Raw genomic sequence first — 24,636 nt, 5'->3', positions numbered from 1 at the left:
CCATTGGATTCATCAAGAGAGAGAAGGATAATGCATTAATGTGGCTATTAATTTCTCTTTCTTGATGAATCCAATGGTTGATATTTATTCCTCTCATCTCTCATTTAAAAATGCTCTCACTTAATATGCTCCCATATATATATATATATATATATATATATATATATATATATATATATATATATATATATATATATATATATATATATATATATATATATATATATATATATATATATATATATATATATAAGGGTTATATTTACTCCAAGAACTTGTGTAAAGGTTGTGGTAAAAGTTATTAAGTTGAACCTCCGTAAAAGCATTTATGAAGGTAATTGAGCTTAACCTATGTAAAAGCTTTAGTTTAGTTTTGAACTAAGACTATATAAAAGTTATGTTTGTTTTTAGAAGTTTTTTTGTTGTTTTTACGCAAAAGCTCGAGGTGTTTTGAAAGTTTGTTTGGGTTGATTATGTAAAAAGCTCAAGCTTGTTTTAATGGAAATCTCCAGAGGAAATTATTAGGAACTGAAGTATGTCAAGTGTTTTTGGCCGAACTAGGATAATTTTTATCACTACATGAGACAAGTCAAGAATATGTTTTGTTGAGATCCCTAATCCAACACACATAAAAGACTTGTGGTTTGGCTTCTGAAAAAATTAACACAACAACCATATATATTAAAAGATAATATTACATGCATCGCCTAATTAAAAGATTATTACATTAAAAGAGACATAACAAAACATATTTCTACAAAGTTCTTTTTCACTCATTATCTTCAGAAAAGAGGTGATACAAGCATCCAACAAATTCGTTCATGTGATAATCTTCTAAACTTTTTCTGAAAGTCACTCCCAAAGAAAAGTTTTAACCAACTAGTACGGAAGATTGATCTTCATCATGGAATAAATGATCTTTCAACTGAGGGGGAGAAATGAATTCATCTTTAAAAATTATTGTACTCTTTTTCTTTCACAAGATTTTTTTGACTTGAATTTTTTCTAGTAAAGTTTTACCAAGAGATATCCTAAACAAACATTCAAGAGAGAGTTTTAAGAATAATTGATGATTGTCTCCTTATAATTTTCTTTCTTATTTGCAATAATTTCTTACAAATAATGTTGTACTTTTACCTTCACTAGAATTTTTTTTTAATGAATAGGGAAGTGTTACAAATAGCATGCTTATGGATGTCCATATGCATGAATTTTATATTCATTACCTATATTCCGTAAATAGCATTCATATTTATTCAAAATAAACAATAATAATTAAAATAATACTATTCTTCTATTGTTTCTTATTAATTTTATATATATCATTACATAATTAATTTTTTTAAATTTTTTAAACATTTAATCAGAAAATGAAAACAATATATTCTACAAATTCAAACAGAAAATAGTTTCGAAAGCAAATCAAATCAAATCAGGTTTAATAATCAGAAAACTAAAACTATACATATTCTAAAAATTCAAACAGAAAATATTTCCGAAAGCAAATCAAATCAGGTTAAATCCGGCAAATCCGCAAAATCAGTTCAAAACACAATCAAGTTGGCCTATTCCACTTCAAAGCGGGTCCATGAAACAAAACAAACGGTGGAGATTTAGTAAAGAATTACGAAAGTAAACAAAAGGGTTAAGTGGAAGAATTTTCAATATTTCCGTGCCAATCTTTCTCTCTTATACACGTAATAAACCCGCACTCTCTTTTCTCGCACACTCGCAACTCTTCCGCACACACTTTCTCTTCTCCTTCATCTTCTTGCTCAATTTCAGTTTCAATCTCAATCATAAGGTAAATTTCTCCATCGCTATTCCTCTTTTTCCACCGATTCAGTACTCGTCACTTACCTCATGTTTTCGTTTTCTTGCTTTTCAGTTCAATTATTTGATGCTATAGCTCGAATTTCGTGTATGATTCACCGTTACGTTTTCTAGGTTAATCATAGTTTTTTTTTTCAGTTTTAATTCATGAAATCGTAGCTTACTTTTATTATTATTCGGATTGTTTTTGTTTTGTTCGTATTGCTTTTTTCGAGAACTGATTAATCGGATTGAATATTGATTGAGTTTCGGAGATTCAGTTATTGTTATTATTGTTACGACTCTTTCGGTTGGAGTGGAGTGATTTTCACGCATGCGTGATTGTGATTTTTGTTATAGTCTTTCTTTTTTTGGTGAATTTAATTTTGTGAAGAAATAAAATATCTAATGAAAAATAAGTAATGATTGAATTTGGATGTTATTGTTACGTTACGGTAGTTTAAATTGTTTTTTGTTTTTTTTTCATTGATAGGGGAAAGAAATTAGAAGGATTCTCTGGATTTATAGGTTGATGAAGGTGAAAAGATGCGTCCGATGCTAGTTGTTGGTTGCTGGAGATAAGGTACTATGGGCGGTTGTTGCTGTTGTGCTTCTAAGGAGACTGTGTTGAGTGCTCCACCTGCTTACTATTATGTAATCATCCTTTCCTTTTCATATTTGAATTTCATGATTTTATTTACCTTTTGATTTTTAGAAGCGTTTTGTATTTTTTAAATGTTGTGACACGGACACACTGAATTACAAATACAGCTCGTCACTGACTAATAATGTGAGAAAATGACACTGACATGTTGACCCCAATAATAATTTGAAAAAAAAGTAAATTAATTAAACATAATCACAAGTGTTGGTGTCGGTTTCGGACATCGACATCGACACTGCCACATCTTTTCTCAGAGGTGTTGGTGCTTTAGAGGTTAGTGTTGTGTCATACAATGATACTCCGTGGATCTAGTGTCAGTGGTGCTACATAAATGACAGTGACACAAATCGATAGGTAGATAGTTAGATATAGGCTTGGAAGATGTTTTAACTTTTGTTAGGTTGCCCTGGTCATCTATTGAGGGAAGGTTTTTGAATATTCTCAATGAAGTTTGTTTGTGTGAGGAAATAAACTGATCTTTAGAAAAATGGTTGAGTTTATGGTCCATATTTGTGAGAAGTATCAAATTGATTATCCAATGGTGTTTATAATGGAAATGCTTGAAGGTGAAGGAGTGATTTTATTATATTCAACTGAAGGTGCAATTGGTTATATGTGCAGTAAGGGAGGCAATAACTGTCAGCTAACTATAATAGACAGGATATGTCAAAACTCTATTAACCACCGCTAACTAACTAGAGTTAAGTCACCAACTAGCTTCTAACACTCTTATCCTCCTATATGCTATTTTGTTAAAGTAATTGATGTAAGGGAACTAAGGTTGGTCCGACTGGTAGGTATACTGCTCATTCTATATTGGTGGCGTGAGTTAGAATCTGTCTGAATCCGACGTTCATGTGAGGAAATTAGTGATGAATAGTTTGTAAGCAACTTTTAAGTGCTCTTAAGAGCTATGAGACCACTCCTCCTGACACTGGTGAGCTAATGCGATTCAACTAACCAGAATTTTCATTAATAAGAAAGAAAGAAAGAAATTGATGTCTTTGATCTATTTATAACTGAGTTTATGACTACATTTTGTTTATTCTTTGATAGCTGTGTAATCAATCTGTGATGATATTAACTCATTTGCTGCATTTTCTCAGCAGTATCCAAGAGCATCAGATGAGCATGTTCCCCTATCTTCTCATCAAGGTGCTCCCACTGCTTTCTCTGGAAGGCTCTTGGTTGATACTAATCTAGATACTTCGAGTCCTGATACTTATACACCACCTCCTGCTCCTATCCCTTTCAATGTGACACTTGATGCCACTCAGACTGCACCTGTGACTCAAGAAATTTGCGACAAGAACAATACAAATTCTAATTCAGTTCAAGAACCATCTGGAGACAATCACGGAACCTCACCTAAGTCAGAAGAACTGAAAGAATCAGAATGCAAAGGTCAGACTGATTTAGAATTAGACTCGGCAAAGGATTCTGAAATTGAACTTTCAAAGTTGGGTGAGCCTATAGATTTAGTAGAAGAAGACGAAGGATGCCCGATATGTTTAGAAGGTGACGTGGCCACACTTTATTTATTTTCTGAAACTAACTATTTAAGCCATTTATCATGTGAAGTTTTATCCTGTTTTTGGTTGAAATGGACGGTTATTCACAAATGCGTGTTTTTATGTCTAAGCAGAATATGACGATGAGAATCCAAAACTCACCACAAAATGTGATCATCACTATCACCTTGCTTGCATTCTGGAATGGATGGAAAGAAGTGAAACTTGCCCTGTCTGTGCTCAGGTTTCTCCCACTCATTCCCAATTTCCCATACTTTTAGATATTTGTAAATATATCCCTGTGAATAACATAATTATAAATTCTGTCTTTCTTTGATGCAGGCCTTGGTTTTCAGCCCTCCCATTGAATAGTCCATATCTTTGATATCAACACGAGAGGTCAAATATACTGTGTGTTAGTTTTTGATAAGCTGAGGTTACAAAATCATACTAGTCTGGCAAACTGAGCATATGGCTGTATTTTGGTTGTTTGGTTTTCTGCATTTCACTGGGGTTAATTCCATTTTTCATACATAGTCTCTTGTGTTGATTTCAGGAAATTAATGGAGAGTAGGCTCACGTTGTGTATAGTTTTTCAACTGAAATGTTTAGTTGATATCAAGATACTACATAAGATGCCTTGCATAGATTTTTATTAGAGACATGTTATTGCAAAACATGACGGTTAATATAATTTTTGGTTCTTTTTTTTGTCGTGGACTCGTAGACATTTGTCAACGAATGATCGCATGCCTTCACTTTCCATGTGTTGCTTTCATCCTTTATATTGAAATTGATCTGGTGTTGCTGTGCTTACTAGCATTGGACATAACGTGATCACATGAATATACAAACAATAGCTCATATCTTTTTTCGGGACCAGGATTCACATGGGTGGCATTTGGATTTGGACTCTGTAAATTCAGATCCTGCATTCTCTGCAGTTGCCCAACATTCTAATAATCAAAGGACACATATTTTTCCAGACTCACCTCTTAATTTTCTCCCAAAAAAACCAATCACTCAATAATTCCCGAAATCGTTGGAGAAGATTCAAAACTCTGACTGGATGGGGAAGTCCAGTCACCTGACGGCAATGGAGAGCTGTACCCTGGTGTGGCACAAGGTTAACTACAGTATTGAGTGATTCAAAGGTGGATCTTAATCTCCGACGGTGATGGAAAATGTGACTCTGTCCCATGGCAAGGTTAACAGCAGTTGGGGGAGCTAACGTTGTATTACCACAATTTCGATTCCTTTTTCTGCTATCATTGTAGTGGAATGCAGAGAGTTATTGTGCATTGTGTCATACCCTCAACCTTCAAATGTGTATGGCTCATTGTTATTCTGATTTCAACTGTGTATCATGATAGTGAGATTCATATATGATGTTCATGATTTAAAATACGACGTGTTCTATAATTCTTTTCCAACGAGCCGGGTCAGAAGAACATTCAATCATAGTCACATAATCCGCTCCAACGAGCTGGGTCAGGAGGACTTTATCATCCAAATCTTATGCACTTTCACTTCTTTTTTTATTCACATCCTTTAATGCTTCTGATTTAGAGTGAGATGCTAACCAATAAAATTATTATGTTTTCTTACACGGGTGAAACCTGCAGAAAAAATAGAATGATTTTGAAAAGATTGATTCCACTATTGCCAATCATATTCATCGTTTGTGGTTCTTTAAGAACATTTACAATGGGGGTGTTGAAAAAATTATTCAATAGTTGAATGTCTACAATGGTTTGTTGAATGAGGTGTTTAATGTGATGTGGATTAATTGGTGTTGAAAAGATTCAACATGTTGAATGAGAAAAAAGTGGGGCCACATGCAGCACTTTACACAATTTTATTGGTTGTTGTGATTATTTAGATTTTATTTTCTTTTAATCATTTAAAATTAATTATTTCATAGTAAATAAATTTTTTATTTATTTTTATTTTTATCAAAATTCATTATTTTTTTTCCTCTATAAATAGAGACTTGGTTCATTTGATTTGGACTCATAAAAAAAATTCACTTTTAATTGATAATAGATATTAATATATAATCATAAAAACAAAACTTTAAAAGAAAATAAGAATATGATGTGGGGTAGGGTGTTGAATTTTATTAAACAAAACCATTGTAGTGAAAAAAAATTGAATAGGTGTTGAATTATTAGGTGGAAGAGAGAGAAGATGATGTGGAAGATAAAAAGTGAAAAAGTAGGGTGTTGAATAATGTAACCATTGTACATTTGTACTATAGGGTAAGCGAAAAGATTGGCAGCCAATGCCTTCAAAATTAGACTGAAAAATAGTGAAAAGATTAGGGATGTTAAAAAATATAGTTAGATTGGCAGCCATTGCCTCTGAGTTGTATATTTGAATGAAAGTGTGTTGCACCATAAAAAATTGAGCCACTTAAATATTAAAAGAACCACTTTATTTTAATAAACGGATATAATTATATAAATTAGTTTCGAGAAAAAAGATTTAAAAATAAATAAAAAAATGTATGAAAAAAATTCAAAAATAAAAGTAAAACATATTTTTTAAATAAAAAAATTCTCAAATTTTTTTCTTTCTAAAAACAAAAATAAAACTAACTTCTACTGATTCGGAGATTGACAAAATAGCTTTTTAGTGATGTTTATTTCTATGAGGTCTAAGCTTTGAATTTCCTCATTTTAACTTTAAATCAATAACATAAATGGAAAAAAAATTTCTATGAATATTTTTAAAAATCAAATGAAAAATTACATGATAGATAAATTATTTGCGAGTTGCTAATATATGCAAAAAAAAAAAAAATTGTTACAACGATTAAAATAGAAAAATCACTACATTTTGAAATTACGAAGATTTGAAAAAATATTTATACTTAAATAAATGATATTGTATTCTTAATATTATAAATTTATGTATAAATTTATCCGACTACTAGAGATGAGAATAGGCCAGCCTACAGGGTCCTATGGCCTAGTCTATTTAAGATCAGGTCAGGCCAGACGTATTTAATAAAAATGTCAGGTTTAGATTTTTTTAAAAGCCTAATTAATTATGGAAATTCTTATTCCACACTATGGTCCAAAAAAATACCCTTTGCGATTTCAATTCCCCCCTCCCAAAATTGGAAATATATTTTTGGTTCGCATCACATTGTCACAAAATAGGACAAATGTGGTATACGCCCTCAAAATGTAAAAAAATCATACCGGAGATATATTCCCGGTTTGGAACCGTAAATATAACCCCGATTAATAGAGCGGGAAGATTGACATTCTCGGCCACCTTGTCATTTCATATATAACCGAAAATATATTTCTGGGATAATGACGACTACAAGGAGCTTAAAACAACAACCAACATGACCACCTTTTGATCATACCATTTCTTCTTCTTTCCATAAAATCTCTAAAAAAGCTTTTCATTCTCAATCTTTTTTTCACTTAAAATCTTCATTTTTATGGTTCATTATATCAAAAGGAGCTCAAGGAAGTGAAATTTAAGGTAAAGTTTATTCTTTTCAATTCACATTCGTTATATTATGTTGTTTTTGAATTTGGAAATAGGTCACGCGAAAATATGATATATACTTCCGATTTGTAGTTGTACAAAATCAGAATTACATTTCCGGATTCTGTCTATGTTTTGCTTTCACAGCAGACCTGTTAATAAGTTAGTGTTAATAAGCTTTATGTTTTCTATTACGTTAGGTATGGTGCATCCCAATAATATTTCTAAACCTAACGTATCTTAAGATCGGTCGATGATATTCTCATGATGTTGCAAAGCTCACGTGGACGTGGATTTGTAATGTTTGATTTGTGTTAAAATCCTTAGTGTGTTTCCTAAGTTTTTGTTATGATTTGTATTTTGAGTTTGTAGTGTTGGTGTTATTTAGTGATGGTTTCTGGTTTTAGTATAGCACAAAACCGAAGGTATATCTCCGGGTCTAAAGCGGAAATATATTTGCGGTTCCATTGTATAGTTTATCAGATTTTGGTGCGCATCGGAAATATATTTCCGATTTTGAGGGGCATTTTTGAAATTTCATGTGATGCGCTAGAAAAGTATGGGGTGGAATAAAGTTTTCCCTTTAATTAAATAGGTTAGGCTCGGGCTATTAAAAAAGTCTATGAAGCCTTATAGGCAGACCTATATTTCCATATATATTAAAAATAGTCTAAATATGGTGGCATATATATGCATATATATCAGAAAAAAGGTTAAATAGGATGGCATATAATATGGGTTAAATGAAACCTTTATGATAAACAGACTTTTAAATAGGCTTTTAGGACATGTCAGACTTTTAAAAAGGTAAGGCTAGACCGAAAAAAAAGAGTCTATAGTAGGCCATAAATTAGACTTAAGCCTTGTAAGTTTATTGTATGTCAGACTCAGGTCTTCTAAAGCCTAACCTAGCCTATTTCTATCGTTACTGACTACTAAATATTTTTAGATCTGTCCCTAAATAAAAGAATATTTAGTTTACATGGATTGTAGTTGAAATCTAATGAAATGAAAATCAGTATTTTTTTGGTTATATGTGATTCTAATTTATTCTTTCATTAATTTTGTAGTTGCAACACATATTTTTTTCATACAAGTTGTATCACATATTTAAGAACTTGAGTTTTTTATTACATAATTTATTATAATTTTTTTATATAAATAAGGATTTTAATAAAAAGAGTATTAAGGATACTCAAACCCACTAACAAAAGGCGAGAGCAACGCGAATAAGTGATCACATATTAATTATTTTGATTCAAACATTAATAAACACGAATATCGTAGAATAGGGTAACTTATTAATTAAAAAAACATCTCATTGTTGCGGCTAGAAAAATTGAGATTAAGTTATTGATTAACTTAACTCGAAAACAATAGTCGCCACCGAACTTTATTATTTCCAAAGAAAAGAGAAAATATCGATAAAACCCAACAAGAAAATAAAACAAACGAAAGTTCTAAATACAGAGGTTAGTTACGCAAGGGGAATGTATTAGCGCCCCTCACATCTATGATAATCAACAGAAACCTTCTGTAAATTTGCGTTGTGATAAAACCAGGTTGTTTGCAAAAATATTGGGGTGATGAGAGAAGAAGTATTTTATTATTTTTGTGCTCACCAACACTTCAAGAATCTTGTGCCTACGTATCCTCCATGTGCAATGAAGAAGTTAGAGCCCCGTAGTTCATGGTAAAAATAACCACAAAAGTTTATTGATTGATTTTAAATTGAAAAGATATTTTGTCATATCGGAGTGGAAAACAAAACTTGCTACCCACAAGTATGAGGAAGTGAACATTTGCATCATCTTGATATGGAGAAATTTTACTTGGACTTGTTCACAAGCGCATCTCTACATTCAAGTGGAAAATGTCAATCACTTCACGACACCTTGTAAAAGCATAGTAGTTTGCATCACTACAAGAATAGACGAATATCCCTCCTTTGAAAAAAGGTTTTAAAAGAAAAATGTACAAAGGCACGCAAAAAGAAATTTGATGAGGTTTGTCTTTCCTTGGAAGTTTTGAAAAAGCTTGCATATGCTTAAGTGTCTTAGCATTTATTAAGAAAAAGATTTTTAGAATCACATGACAAAATCAATATTTATTGAAAAAGGTTTAAAGTTTAAAAAAAAGTTTTGAAAATAGAGAGAAATTTTGAAAATTTAAGAAAGGTAGGAGATGAAGAGACTATACTAAAGCATAAAATAAATGACATGAAATAACAGAGTTCGTTGTAAAGTAGCCAAAGAGAAAACCTTTGTGTGTGCAAGTGTACTAACCACAAGATGGAAAAGCATTTGACATTGATCAAAATGAGCATTCATTTTCCTTTGAACTTGGCCACAAAATAAGCAAAGCAAGCAAGTAAGCCCATAAGCAGATGAATCATGAAAAGCAAGCAATGGAAGCATATGAACATCAAAAGTATCAAATGAATGTCAAGATCACAGAGCCACAAAGAGAATTCCAAGTATTCAAGTAAATATCAAAAGTTTCCCAAAGTAGAACAAGTCTTGAATTAAAGTTGGAAGTTCAAATGAATCATAAAGTCTCTGATACAACTACTCCAAGCAAAGGAAAACACTAAGGCCTAAGGTCCAAGGTCCAAAATGCTCCTCGAGTAAGGGATGGTAACACAAAGTCCACAAGATTAAATGACAAGAATGTAAATGACATGAATGTAAATGGCATTAAGAGTAAAAAGCATAAAAGTAAAAGTTAGAGGTTAGCACAATTATAGGTCAAAGTTAGTGTTAATGAGGAATCAACCGAATCAGGATAATTATATTTAACTTTATGTTAAGCAATCATAACTCGTAAGTGGAGTTATGTAGAAGTCATACCTATATGAGATCGATCAATAGCAATTTACGTGTCATACATGCTAGAAGAACGATACAAAATATCCTCCTAAAATGATGTAACACAATGATCAAAACAAAATAAAAAAGAAGAAGATGGAGAAGGATAGATGATCAAACACAAAGTAAATAGAACAAGGGATCATCTATCATCAATTTCAATCATTCAAATTCATAATACAATGGGAAAAACTTGTCACTAATATAAAGTATAAATAATGATCCAATGACCATTTAATCAATAGATTTGAAATGGTGAAAGTTTATATAATCAAGCCATCATTCAAATGTAAATTAAAATTGATGAAGCATTAATCAACCACGTCATGATCCAACTTAACAAAAGTCAAATAGAAATGGATTAAAAAAACAATTAAAATGGAAATTAAGTGGAAAATTCAAAAGAGGTATCAAAACATCAAATAAATAACCAAGAAAATTTGAGAAAGTTTGAAATATTCCAAGTAATTAGATCTCAAAGCTTGGAGAGGAAAATATTTGAAAATGCATGAAAATAAATTGTTAAATGAAAACAAAAAAAACAACAAGAAAATAATGATAAAAATGATTTTTAAATTTTGAAGAAAAATATATATGTGGTAGAAAATATTTGTAGTGAGTTATGAAAAAAATTGGAGTAAAAAATATCAAATGAGCTATTTAAAATACATCATATAAGAAAGAAATATTAAAAATGAATTTAAAACAAAAAAAAGAAATAAACTCCAATGGCTAGGATGTGTGGCGCGTTTTAATTCACTGGAAATTCAAATTTCCCACAATAACATGCGCAACCTGCATCGTCTTCAACCCAAAGATGATTTATAGAAAGTCATGAACTCTAAGTTTTAAGCTCAAATAACGCACGTCTGTGCTTCTACTTATGACATGTCATCGTTCATGTCCCTCTGCTTTAGAGCTATTGATTGGCTCTGAGCAGAGAGAATTTGCTCAAGAATAAGAAGAACCTTAGTTATTCTAAGTAAAATTAAATGACAAATATGAATAATAAATTTCAAATAATAGAGGGCTTTCAATCAGTGAATCAAGGTGAAGAGAGTGATAACTTGTTTGCTCATAAATGTAACTCGTAACTACCTTTTTAGTTGGAGCTTCGAATGTCAACAATGGTGGAATCGAGTTGAAGGTTGCATGAGGTTACAAACTTCAATAATGGTTCATTTAGCTTCAGATGATGCTAATGAATGATTTTGGACGAAGAAATAAAGTTAAAACATGCTTAAATTGGAAAATTGGGTTTCTAGTTTTTGAAGCCTTTTATAAGTGAAAATGACAGAGGTTTTGTGGCTATTCAAGCTTGAAAATGAAGGAAAAATGACCTTCTATTTATAGGAAATGATTTGAGGTCATGGTACATGTGAAATCTGATCTAAAGTGTGTGAACCAAATTGGGATTTTTCCATTTTGTAACTCGTGTGAGATTGAGGGTGAAATGCGTGAGTTGAGCGCTAAACCAGATTGTTTTGCACCTCATCCTACACGTTTTGCATCAACAAATATTTTTGCACATGTGCAGGTGGTCCCAAGTGAATATTTGGGTGATTTTAGATTTCAGGTCATGCGTGAAATGCAGAGTCCATGGCACCATGTTTGAGCTTAGGCCAAATGAAACTCCATAGTGCGTTTTGAGATGTTCTTTGTGCCAAATGATCTCTTCATGATGAAGAATAAAATCAAAATGATACGTGAGTTGAAAATGGCATGGATGAAAAATTCATGTCATGACCTGACTTCTGGATCAGGCAATAGGTTGAACCAAGTTTTGGACCAACTTTTGTTCACACATGGGTAACTTGGTCGATTCCAAAATTGAGGTATTTATAGTAAAAATTGATGTTTGACCCTTGAATCAAAGTTGTAGAGGAGTTCAAATGTGACATTTGACTCGATGTAAATTTAAAAAATGTTGAGAAATGAGAGAGTTATGGTGTTTGAACCAAGTAACATGCCATGATTGAATTTAGGTCAACAAATGGAGCAATCTTGGTAATTTGATGGAGATGGCAGAAAATAAACACATAAACCATACTTGAATCAACTTGAAAAAATAACCAAACTTGACCTTCTCTTGACCAAATGAAGTTGAATGAAGCTTGACATGAATATGACATAAGATTATAGGCCATGCCTTGAAGTAAAAGCCTCTTATACCACTTGTTGACCATAAACTTGACTTTGTGAACCAAAACCCTAATTTGAAAACCAAGCTTAAAATTTTGATATCTTCAACAAAGTAACCAAGTAACCTCGAATCTCCAATCATTATTGATCATTGACTAAGATCGTTTAAGAATCACATACTCTCTTGCTCCCTTGATTGCAAATCCCTACCTTGCACAATAAGATAAGAAAGCAACACATATTTTTGTATTTTGAATAGGGTTAGTAAAGTTAATTGACAAAATAAAAACAATCATAGATTAAAAAAGAAAATAAATGATGTTTGGTGATCTTCCACAAAAGCCAAACCAAAAGGCTAATGGTTAGAAGGATTTCATGCTTGTGATCTTTGGTTGGATGCAAATGATATAATAATGAATGATAAATGGAATCTTAGGGGTAAAAATTAGGCTATGACACCCATAATATTACAAACATTATTCTCGAAGTATGGAAAATAATACTAAAACATCCTAAAATACAAAAACAAAATATAACCTACTGCATATGCCTAGTTCTAACCCCCAGGCTCCTCCTCTATCGTCAGTAATCCAAGACATTTTATGCCTTAGTAAGAATGAAACGTGTTAACGCAACTGCATCATCGTCATCTCTCTCAAACAACACAGACTTTATGCCCTCATACATAATCTATATAATATTCCTACAAATCAACAACACATCAATGGCATGATCATGCCTGAACTTCTCATCTCTAAGATCTCCTCACGAGAAGGCCTAGGTGTACGTTCAGGAGAATCTGATGTCATGACAAGGTGTGAGACAATATAAAACCAAGTCATGTAACCTTCCCTATAAGATCATTGACTTGTGGCTGACATACTCTGATACTTCTGGTACAATTCTAAAAATGTTTTGATGTGATACTAAGATTTTCCCACAACTGTATTAGCACAATTTAAACAAATAAAAAACATGACTCTAAACTAATCAAATAATTTAAAACTCAACCCTTGTATTCAACTCGACTCTAAAACATATCAAACTCAATTCTAACACATAAAATAACTCAAATTATATATATCAATGATGTATTATTTTCGGATCAAAGTCCGGACTTCGGTTGTATAATAGCAGATAATGATCAAATACCATCCATGTCTCATCTTCTATAATTCTTTTCTTTTCTCTTCAACCATATCAAATTTGACTATGTGAAAGTCATGCCACATGTCCACCGAATCCATATCTCCCACAAGGTTTCATACAACCTTAAGTCGATATCGCATGGTAAAGGAACTAATAAAATTTTCCAATAATTTGACAATTACTGCATCAATATAAGGTTTTCTTATTTCACCCACCATTTGATCTACAATCAAGCAATGTGGTTTACTATCTATAATTTCAATGCGAAAAGTTTATGACAAATCAGATCAACAAATTTCTTTTAAAGCAAAAACGTATGTGATTTGAGAAATTTGTCTCTGAACGATATCTTTTAATTGTCAAAGCCACCGTTTCAACCATCATCATGTGATTGTGGTAGTTACTGTCCTATCTTATTTCCGTTTGTCTTCAAGAACCTAAAGAACATCAAGAGAAGATAAGTATTTCACTAACTTTTGTAATTTTTAATATATTTAGTAAAAGTTAAAAGAATCTTTGAAAAACAATAATCATACAAGTCATTTTAAATATTATAAATTTTTACGAGTCAAAACAATTATGGCTCAACATTTTTCCTGAATTTGATTTATCTTTTAAATAATAAATATTTAATTTATCATAAATTTGACCTAAAATAATTAAATCGGGCTTTTCCGAACCGGGCTAAAATCGAGCCTGGCCCACCCAATTAATAACCCTAAATTTAGCATTATAAATACAAACAACAAATTGTTTGATGTTTTTAATGTAAGAAAAAAACAATTGTGTTGAGAGGCAAGAGAAAAAAACACCTTGAGACAAGCAAAGCAAGAAGAGGGTTTTATTTTCATAATCTCTCTCACCTTACTCATTTCTTTCTCATTCTTTTGAATAATATCTCCAAAAATTCACCTCGCGTTTTTCATTTCACCATTGAAATTCAACCGCAGCGCCACCACCTAGAACCACCACAACCACCACCACCGCCACAATCAATCACCAATCATTGTCAGGTTTCAGTTTCAGTTTCGATCTTGTAATGTAATTGTATTGTATCTGTCTCTTCACACTGTTCGTGAAACCCTTCATTTTCATTGTTGTTGCCGCCATTTTTTCATGTATTAGTTTTCTTTGTCAGAGGTTTAGATCATTAGGTAAATCTGCTTATAGAATACCAATGTTCACAACCTGTCATACATACCCTATTCTCAATTTTTCTTTGTATACTTGTTGCATTACTATTTCATCAGTGTATGTAAATGTTATATCTTGATTTTTTTTCATTGTAAATTGTTGTTTTGTGTCTGTATCATTGATATATACCTCGGACTTTGTTTTTTGTGTGTCTGTTATTGCATCCTTATTTTTGTGTTCAAATTCAAAAGATATCTAGCATAGAGTAGATAATATAGAGTCAAAAGTTCATGGCAAACGGGTCTTCCGTTGATCGTATTGAAGCTGAAACTTTTGCTGATTTTCGTGGTAATGGTGGTTGTGTGGTAGAGGGTCGTGCTGATAGCGGTGATTTTGACAAAGCGAAACAGAAATCTTTGTTTTGTCAAATTTTTTCGGTTTACCTTAAGGAGGATTGTGGTAGAGGCATTGTGAGGCCTGTTCCGGTGATACTTGGAGATGGTATATCGGTTGATTTATACCAACTTTTTTCCCTTGTGAAGGAAAACGGCGGGTATGATGACGTATCGAGAAAAGGGCTGTGGGATTCTGTCATTGTTGAGCTGGGTTTGGAATATCAGTTTTTGGCTTCGATTAAATTGATTTATGATAAATATCTGATTGGTTTCGAAGGCTGGCTCGCGAAAACTTTCAATCTGGAGAAAGAATTCCGAAGCCTTTTGTGCTCGAATCTAAAGGACAAACATGATCGTTTTGTCCCATTTAAATCGAGTACTATCATCAAGCATATTGATTTGGTTAATCAAAAGATTGATGGTAGTGATGATGATGATAAAATGTTAACTGATCCTGTTAAGGAGGAGGATGACTGTTGCATGGAAATTTCTGCCGAGGAATTTAATTCTCGCAAACGTAAGCGAGAAGCATTATCTGGATTGGTACACTGGACGAGGCATATTGCAAAAGATCCCTTTGATCCTGCAGTCAAACCATTACCAGAACCTTCAAAGTGGAAGAACTATAAAGAAGGCGAGGACTTTTTCCTTCAATTGCTGAAGGCAAGAGACATTCTCTCGGTGAGAAAGCATGCTGAACCAAGTAGTGGATCATCTTCCCAGGTATAATTTCAATTTCAATGGATATAATGATTTAATGCATGATTTTACACATTGGATTTTTTTGTGTCGTTTAATTATCCTGAACCAGAATGTTTTCACATGAATAGCTAGTTATGTTTTTATTGTATTTATGATTAGCATTACAATGTACTTAATTCTGCTCACATAATAAATATACTCGCAGTCCATCAGTTTATTTCCTAAAAATTATATCCACAAATTCCAAAATCTCGGCTTGCTAACCCTAAATGTCAAATAAGGCTAATGCAGTAATAAACAAAATTCCAAAATCTCGGCTTGCTAACCCTAAATGTCAAATAAGGCTAATGCAGTAATAGTGTTTATACGTTGGATTGATTTTTTAGCCCTGTCCATAAAATGACCACTCTCAAATTTTCAGTTCTAACCTAGGGACTTCACAATGAGAAAGATACATGCGAGTTAGGACAAGATTATTAGCATTATGAAATTTCCATTATGAACTGTAACTGCATTATTGAGCCAAGTTATCAGTATCTTATGATACATGCGAGTCATATATCAATTAGAAACCACACAAAGAACTCAATCAATACCATTTGATGCATGTATCTATGTTGGATAGAGATCAAAATGCGAATCTGCATTCATTGTGATGAATCACTACTTATTCCTAAATCCAACAACTCAGATTCTGCTACATGGTCGCCCAACTAAAAACTGCTAGTCCCCCTCCCTAAAGGCTAAATCACGTTCTGCACAGACACATCCTTGAAACGGACCGGGCCGTGCAACCTGGTTTGCAAAAGGCCTGTTAGGTATTTTTTGGTTAAAAGGACAGAATCAGCCAAAATCAAGTAGTCCAAAATAACCCAAATTTGAATCCCGATCTGAATTTTGGTTTGATAACCATGTTACTGAGCCTCCTCAAAAGAGAGTGTATATTTAAATAGTAGTAAGTTTGCTACCTTGTCAATTGGTGGTCACGGGTTGTAATCACGGGAACGGCCCTTACTGATAAGGCAAGGTTGCCTCTGACCCTGTCTGTCCTATTCTTGTAATGGTTTGAACCCCGTGCAATAGAATTTAGCTTAGAGTTGAGTTGAGGGAATAGGAGGGAATTTCACATACTACCTATAAGTGACTGTGAATCAAGTCTGTATTTCGAGGTTTTCTAACTCTGAATTGAACTGTAGTTGACCTGTTTATTTGTTAACCAACTTGAGTTGGGTAACACGAATTTGAACTGCAAAGTTTGCTATTCACACACACACACACACACACACACACACCCTGAGAAAGATGCTTTAGAAATTTACTTAATACTAATAGCTAATTATTGAGACACACTTCCTTTTGAACTTGTCTTAAAGTTTATTTGCTTTTGCTTCTATGACTATGTTACTCTGTAAACCTTTTGCACTCTTTATGACTCTATTTTTGCTTATTTATTTAATGTAATAATGTTTGCACTTGCTATGTCATAATGCTTTATTATATATCCACCAGTACCTCCCCTATAATATCCTATCATAAATCATGTATAATAAAAGTTTAGTTTATGTTGATCCTGGACTAGTGTTGTTGGGTGTTTTAAACAAATACCTACTGGTTTGAGAACAAGCACTTACCCCTCTGATGATTTTGACAAAATTCATAATTTTTCAGATATTGAGTTAGTTATTTGAAATGATTTCTGTAGGTCATCTCTGTTCTGTTATTTCCCTTGTGGCTCTATTAATTTCACATAAATTCCATTAGTCACTTTTATGGATTTTCATTAAGCTCAGCAGAGAGGGATAACTCTGAAATGTACTTGTTCGAACTGTGTTTAATCCCTATAATTTCTTACAACCTGCACAGTAGATTCTTCAACGAATTACTGTAATTTTAATGACTTTGATATCAAAACATTGAAGATGAAATTTGTTTAGCTTAAAGTCTTATATAGAAAAATCTACTGAATTTTCTGAAACTGTATGCTTTACAGAAGGTGAAGATGCATCCTGCCATGTACGAGGATCGTGTTCTTGATCGCCAAAGTTCAAAGAAATTGAGATGTAGTGAAAGGCTTCCCGTCTCTGTTAAATCTCGCTGCAGTTGCTGCAGTTCATGTTCTGGTAATGGAAATAAATGTTCTCTGGAGAAAACATCTCCCAAACGAGACGGTGTGTCTGAAAAGAAAAAATCTGCTGCCAAACCGAATGTCACCGAAAAGAAAAAATCAACTGCCAAACCAGATGTAACCGAAAAGAAAAAATCAACTGCCAAACCAGATGTAACCGAAAAGAAAAAATCAACTGCCAAACCAGATGTAACCGAAAAGAAAAAATCAACTGCCAAACCAGATGTAACTGAAAAGGAAAAATCAACTGCCAAACCAGATGTAGCAATAAAGGAAAAAGCTGACCCAACTAGTGACGATTCTCGTGAAAAGAGTGTTTCTATCGGTCATCGTTTCCAAGCGGAGGTCCCGGAATGGACTGGTGTAGCTTCTGAGAGTGACTCTAAATGGTTAGGCACACAAGTATGGCCTGTTAAAGATGACTCAAAAGCTACTACTGAAACAGATCTTGCTGGGAGAGGAAGACGAGGAAAGTGCAGCTGCAACGTTCAAGGTTCTGTTGACTGTGTTAGATTTCATATTGCCGAAAACAGGATGAAACTGAAGCTTGAATTGGGTTCTGTATTTTACCGATGGGGATTTGACCAAATGGGCGAGGAAGTTTCACTTCGATGGACTGCTGAAGAAGAAAAGAAATTTAAGGATGCAATGGGGTTAAATATCCCCTCACAAAACAAGTCTTTTTGGAACAAGCCATCGAAATACTTTCAAAAGAAGACAAGAAAAGACATGGTGAACTATTACTTCAATGTATATCTTATTCAACTGAGAAGCTATCAGAATCGTGTGACTCCGGATACTGTTGACAGCGATGACGATGAAGTCGAATTTGGATCTTTTGGTGATGGATTTGGGAGAAAAGCTATCAAGCATCCATATATGGAGTTTATGGAGTGTTCAGTGAACACGCAGTGCTTTGATTTTGAGTAGACAAAACAAGGTGATAATTTGATAAATGCATCAGTGATAATTTGATAAATGCATCATAGCCATTTTGAGATTGAGAAAATAATTTCTTGGATCAGACTTGCATACTGTTGTCTTTCTCCTTTCTTCATAATCAGGAATGGATTCCTTCCCTTGGAAATTTTTGGTCAACATACAACATAGAAATGGAGATAGAGGAAAGAACCGGCTAGGAAGGGAATGACTAATGTGTGGAAACTTGAAAGCCATTGTGGAGATGTTATAAACTTGATTTTACCGAGTGCTTCTTGGAGGCTGCAAAACCTTCTGTCCCCCTCCCTTTTGGACAGCATTAATGCTGGAAAACTTTTTTTTCTCTCTTTCTTTTGGACAGCATTTGTGCTGTAAAACTTGTTTAGTCGGAGCAATCGCTTTCAAGTTTATGTTTTTAGTTAGACATTTGCAAATTAAATTTACAAATTTTATTTTGGCGGGTCTTTGATTTTGTGACAGAACAAGTTAATGTTTGTTATCAACGTGCTCAACCTTGCAGACTATTTGTTTCCTGATTTCTTTTAGAGTGTCAACCCTCCAGTGTGGAGCTTCTCACTATGGTGCTCCCTCTCATGTGGAGGTTTCCTTTCCCTATTTTTTTCTAGTTTCCTCGGCTCTCCACTCCTCATTCCCACTGCCTCTCACCTTGTGCGTGGAATGAGTTCATAGGCTGAATGTTGGGTTCTGAGTTAGTTATGCCACTTCAAATATAGGATAATGTGTTATGTTTCAGCAAAGCTTTAGGCTATGTTTGGGAGTTTGGAGGGGAGGGGAGGGGGAGGGGAGGCTTCCAAAAACGAAAATTTAAAAAAATATTGGAAAATATTTGACATTTTTTGAAAAAATGATTTTGTTTAGATTGATAAAAGAGTCATTATCATTACTAAATTTGTAATTTTCAGAATACTATAACAACCTAAAAGATATTTTGAAAATTTATATAAGCCCTTCAAAACCCTCTTTCAATACAATTTTTTAGTTCCCCCATTTTATGGGGTTTTTGGTGTTATGAATAGACTCAAACTCTCCAAAATCCTCCAACCCAAAATCTTTTTATCCTTTTCACCTAATTCTTCCTATTTTCCAAAGCCCTCCTCTCCCTTCCCCTCCAAACTGCCAAACATAGCCTTAAGGACGTTTGTTGCTTCACTAAATGTCTGCTTGAGTTTGTGGTGGCAGCTCAACCTCTAAGTTTATCTCAGCTTCCGTCTTCTAGTGCATCTTGGCCTTCATCTCTAAGTTCTTATTGGCCTCTTCCAAGCTTTCTTGGTCTTTCCACTCGAAGTTTCTAATTTGTTTTATTTCTCCCCCATCTAAGTTTTTTTGTGTATTGTGGTATTGATTACTCTGTAGTTTTCATTTGTTTCCATCCATATTTTGTTGGGAAAGATCTCACAACAACCAGCCTTATCATACTAAGTGGGGTCGGCTACATGGATCAACTTCTGTCATAATGTTTTATCTATGATTTACATTATTTCGTAGTTGATCTATGTCATAGAGATTCGACAAAGTTTTATGTTGGTTGTCGAAAGTCCAACACAACTCTCTCCTTTTTATCCGGGCTTAGGATAGACTATGCATAGCAAAGTTAACATAGGCAGGATTGTGTTAGAAAAGATCTCACAATATAAAAATAGACTAAGTTTTCTTTTACTCTAGATGCATAGCATTATCTGCATCTTGTTCTTGTATAATATGTAATTCTTTACAATCATAAATCATATGCATTCTTAACCTTAACAATATGCATTCTTAACCTCAACAACATGTAAATATGCATTCTTTACAATAATAAATTACTGTTTTTCACCCACAATACACCTCATATTGTGTGTGGAGTCACATATTCAACACCCACAAGTCATTGTATATTAGTTTTAAAGGACTAGAATAGGTGGTGTGAGAATATGAAATGTGTAATTTGTCGATTTTTTCTATACAACAAGCAGAACAAAAGAAAATACAACTTTTATTATTGAAGGGAATATTACATCCTTGTAAAACTAGCTTTAAGGCATGCACATTGGGAAGATCTAACCCTAATGCTACATATTGGAAGTGCTATAGTTCATAAAAGCATAATTGATACTAGGAATTGTTGGACTTGAGATTTCACACACAAGATGGAGGTGAATTATGAGATTTGGAAATATTTAGTTTTAAAAACTTTTGGCAAGTCAAATTAGAGTTTAAAAACATTTTTAAAAATTAAGTAGCAGAAAGTAGATTGCCGAAATTAAATAGTTAAAGGAAGAAGAAGAACACCAAGAATTATACAGATTCAGTCAAAACTGACTTAGTCTTGTCCCCAAGAATTAGTCTTGAGAATTTCCAATAATATTTGAGAGCTTTTAGTAGGAAAAATTTACAAACCCCCTTATAAAAGGAAATGATGGTTCGTCTTCAACCAAATATTACAAGACGATAGATATGAGCGTTTGTGTGAAAGACTTGGAAAGGCTTTTTGGGGAAGTGGTGGAGGTGATGAAGGGAAGATATTTTTAAAAGGCTTGGAAAGCTTTTTGGGGCAGTGGTGGAGGTAGATGATGATTCTTTATTGGAGCAAAGGGATGAGTTGGGAGAGTCAAAGTTTTATTGCATAACAATACCCCAATTATTGAGGAAGTAAAGACTTGAGATTGGAATTCTACTACATTTGAGTGAAAGAATAAGCTCTCTTGAGCGTCTTTCCTCTTTTGGTTTTAGGTTGTTTAAGGAAGATTTGAGTGATGTAGTAAGCTCGGTAAGAGGAGACCGTGGTAATGGTCGTGAGGAATTTTTTTAAGCTTTAGTGGAAGATTTTTGGGTTAAGACGATGAGGCAAAAGATGATGTAGAAGATGGATCGGTGGATTCAACTTTTTGTGTCATGTGACACCTATCAAGCTTCCATTAGCTTTTACATGCCCAAGGTTGTGTGTGTGTGTTGGGGGGGGATCAAAGTGATTTGGAAAAAGAACTATGATGTTGATAGAAGAAGGCACGTATTTTTTGACACATATAAGGGAAGTTTATGCAACATGATGAGGATATGTATATCCCATATATAGTTGGGCTAGAGGGGATTGAGTGATACACCCAATCCCTTTTAGATGATAGCACTTTTTTGTCCCCTAGCCATGTGGACCCTTTTTTTACCTTTCTCTAAAATTTGATGCTACCATTTATCCACGTTTTCACCCCTACATGCTTCGTCGTCACATTTAGTGGTTCTAGAGTCTTTCTTGGGATTGTACATTAAAAGATTTAATTCCAAAGTTTTCATGCACTTCAGTCGATATGATGCTGACACATTCTACGTTGGAGAAAATGTCAAAACTAGATAGATCTCTGTGCCACGATAAATCAAACTGCCTATGGGCTTCAATCCATGGGGTTGCTGAATAGCCTGAAAATTCTCGAGCCTTTTGTAATTCGGTTCATGGATTGTCGACTAGGGAATTTCATCATTGAATTTTGGGCCCTTTTTTCACAGCCCCTCCACTTATGCTCAGCACCCCACTTTCACATAAATTAATTATTACTTCATCATCATTTGTGGATTTTTCTCCTCATGACTTTAGTGAAGGCCTTAATTATACTCGCGTGTCTACTACCCAGAGATTGGATTTAGACTCTACTGCATATTCTTTTGGTATTTTTGTGTCTATTGCACATATTCCATATCAATAGATTCCTTTGCACACCATTACTCCATTAGTTTTAGGATTGTTAGACCTTATGCTTCTATTGGTTTTTCCTTGCATGTATATTATTCTTAGGCTTGTACAAAAAAAATGCACAAGTTCTATGAGGATTAACTTGTTTGTTAGCCTTAAATGTGTTTCTCTTCCTCTTGTTACTCATTTAGTGCATCCTATTGTTATTTCTTCAAGAATTTACGAGATTCCCGATGACCTTGAAAAGAGAAAAAGCTTTGAAAGTTTTGAGATTAAATAGGAAACTAGATTGTTCTTTTAAGCTTAGTGATGAGGCAGAAGTGGCTAGATTAGTTGGATTATACACAAACAAGAGATCTCAAGCAGAAGTCAGTTAGGCTATCTAGAAGCTGTGTTTAGATATTGACAAGACCTTTTTAATGTCCTTAGGTTAGGAAGTAAAAACAATAATTCTTAGTGTGGGACCTTATTTTGCACGTGATATACTTTTAACAAGGCCATCAACTTTCGATGATGACAACTAATGTCTTATGATAAGTTAAACATGGATAGTTTAGCGGATAAAGATGCAAACCTAGTAATTAGTGTTGATGGACTTAACTATCCGATGATGGCAATCAAATGAAATGTAATCTAATTTCTCATCTCAATCTACTTAAAACAAGTGTACACAAAAGAGAAAGCATCTGGAAAAGTCTTGGAAGTAATGTCGTACCTTCTAAATTAGTAGGGAGTGAACAAATTATAAAGCATAAGGGCTTTATCATAAAAGTGAGTTGCTAAAACGCACACACACTAAAATGTTTTTTTAAAATATATTTTACCAAAGAAAATACCTTCTAAAATATCTTGAAGTTGTGCTAGATGAATTGGAAGTTGTCAAAATAGCTATAGGCAAAAAATTTTATTTTTTAATCGGTTGGAACATTTGTCCAATCAGTTCGATCACCTTAAAATTAAGCCCCGAGTGATTAGGAAAACGCCTTAATAATGTGCAACGCCTAGATATGTTCTCATTCGTGTTTTAAACTTACGAGCGATTATATTTCAAACTTCTAATCGATTGTGAATATGTGTCAATTGATCAAATGATCATAAAAAGCATTTATCTGAAATTCCTTTTTGAGCCAACCTCTAGCCTATAAATAAATGTCTCTTTTCTCATTTTATTTCATCCATAAATGTGTTTTGACACACCTCTCTCACTCTCAATCTCTCTCTCTCTCTCTAAAGATTTATTTCATTTTCTCTCACTAGTATTTTAACCTAAATGCTTTTGTGAGAAAAGTCTATTTGTGAGAAAAGTCCATTTGTGAGTAAGGATATAATTTTAATTCTAAAAAGGGTAGAATTGTAAATTCACCAAAAAATCTTTTGTATACACCTTGGTTGAATATCATGCATTTAGGGATTCATTTTGTTAGAAGCTAAACTAGTTAGAAGCTTTGGATTGGGATTGTGGGACTTAATTCCAGTTTAGGTTCGAGATTAGCCAGTTACAAAATCTCATAGGTTCTTGGTCAATTCGGTATTAAAATTAAGATTAAGTTTAAGCTCAGCCTGATATTAAAAGCTTGGCAGGATCGAGATTTTCCCGGTATTAAAATCTCACAAGTTATTGGTTATGCCGTGTAAAATCAAGGATTGAGGTTCGTGAGCTCAACCTTTGTAAAAGCTTGCTAGGTTTAGGAACTTGAAGAGTATCCACTCTAAGATCCTTGTTTTTAAAGAAAGGAATAACCGCCTAAATTCATAATTCGGAAGAGAAGACTTAAACTGCCATATCCCAGAGTCTTGTACTTGGAGGTCAACCATCATTTCCTTGTATAAGGGGATTCACGAGTCTTTTCTACTAAAATCTCTCAACTATTATTGGAAACTCTTAAGATCAATTTTTGGAGAGAGGAGTATGTCCTTTTATTTTGACTGGACCTCTATGATTCTTGGTGTTCCTCTTTTTCCTTAACTCTTTTAGTTTCTGTTATTTATTTTTCTACTTTTCAT

At 33.4% G+C, this 24,636-nt stretch overlaps 2 protein-coding genes across 3 annotated transcripts; both read left to right on the top strand.

Moving 5' to 3' along the window:
* Nucleotides 1-1,531: 1,531 nt before the first annotated feature.
* Nucleotides 1,532-4,698, top strand: LOC131603655 (probable E3 ubiquitin-protein ligase RHB1A). 2 transcript variants are annotated; one of them, XM_058876060.1, is made up of 5 exons: nucleotides 1,532-1,804; nucleotides 2,306-2,466; nucleotides 3,586-3,994; nucleotides 4,122-4,231; nucleotides 4,330-4,698. In XM_058876060.1, exons 2-5 carry the CDS (start codon nucleotides 2,401-2,403, stop codon nucleotides 4,357-4,359), a joined length of 615 nt encoding a protein of 204 aa, XP_058732043.1. In that variant the 5' UTR covers nucleotides 1,532-1,804; nucleotides 2,306-2,400; the 3' UTR covers nucleotides 4,360-4,698. The 2 variants fall into 2 exon arrangements, with proteins under 2 accessions (XP_058732043.1, XP_058732042.1); XM_058876059.1 differs by having other exon boundaries at nucleotides 1,536-1,804; nucleotides 3,583-3,994.
* Nucleotides 4,699-14,437: 9,739 nt separating this feature from the next.
* LOC131603654 (AT-rich interactive domain-containing protein 2-like) lies at nucleotides 14,438-19,453 on the top strand. The gene is made up of 2 exons (XM_058876057.1): nucleotides 14,438-15,907; nucleotides 17,877-19,453. Exons 1-2 carry the CDS (start codon nucleotides 15,080-15,082, stop codon nucleotides 18,939-18,941), a joined length of 1,893 nt encoding a protein of 630 aa, XP_058732040.1. The 5' UTR covers nucleotides 14,438-15,079; the 3' UTR covers nucleotides 18,942-19,453.
* The last annotated feature ends 5,183 nt before the right edge of the window (nucleotides 19,454-24,636 follow it).

This window comes from Vicia villosa, linkage group LG5 (assembly GCF_029867415.1).
Source record: "Vicia villosa cultivar HV-30 ecotype Madison, WI linkage group LG5, Vvil1.0, whole genome shotgun sequence".
NCBI lineage: Eukaryota > Viridiplantae > Streptophyta > Magnoliopsida > Fabales > Fabaceae > Vicia > Vicia villosa.
Note: the sequence above shows the minus strand (reverse complement) of the source record. Positions and strands in the feature narration are given on the sequence as shown.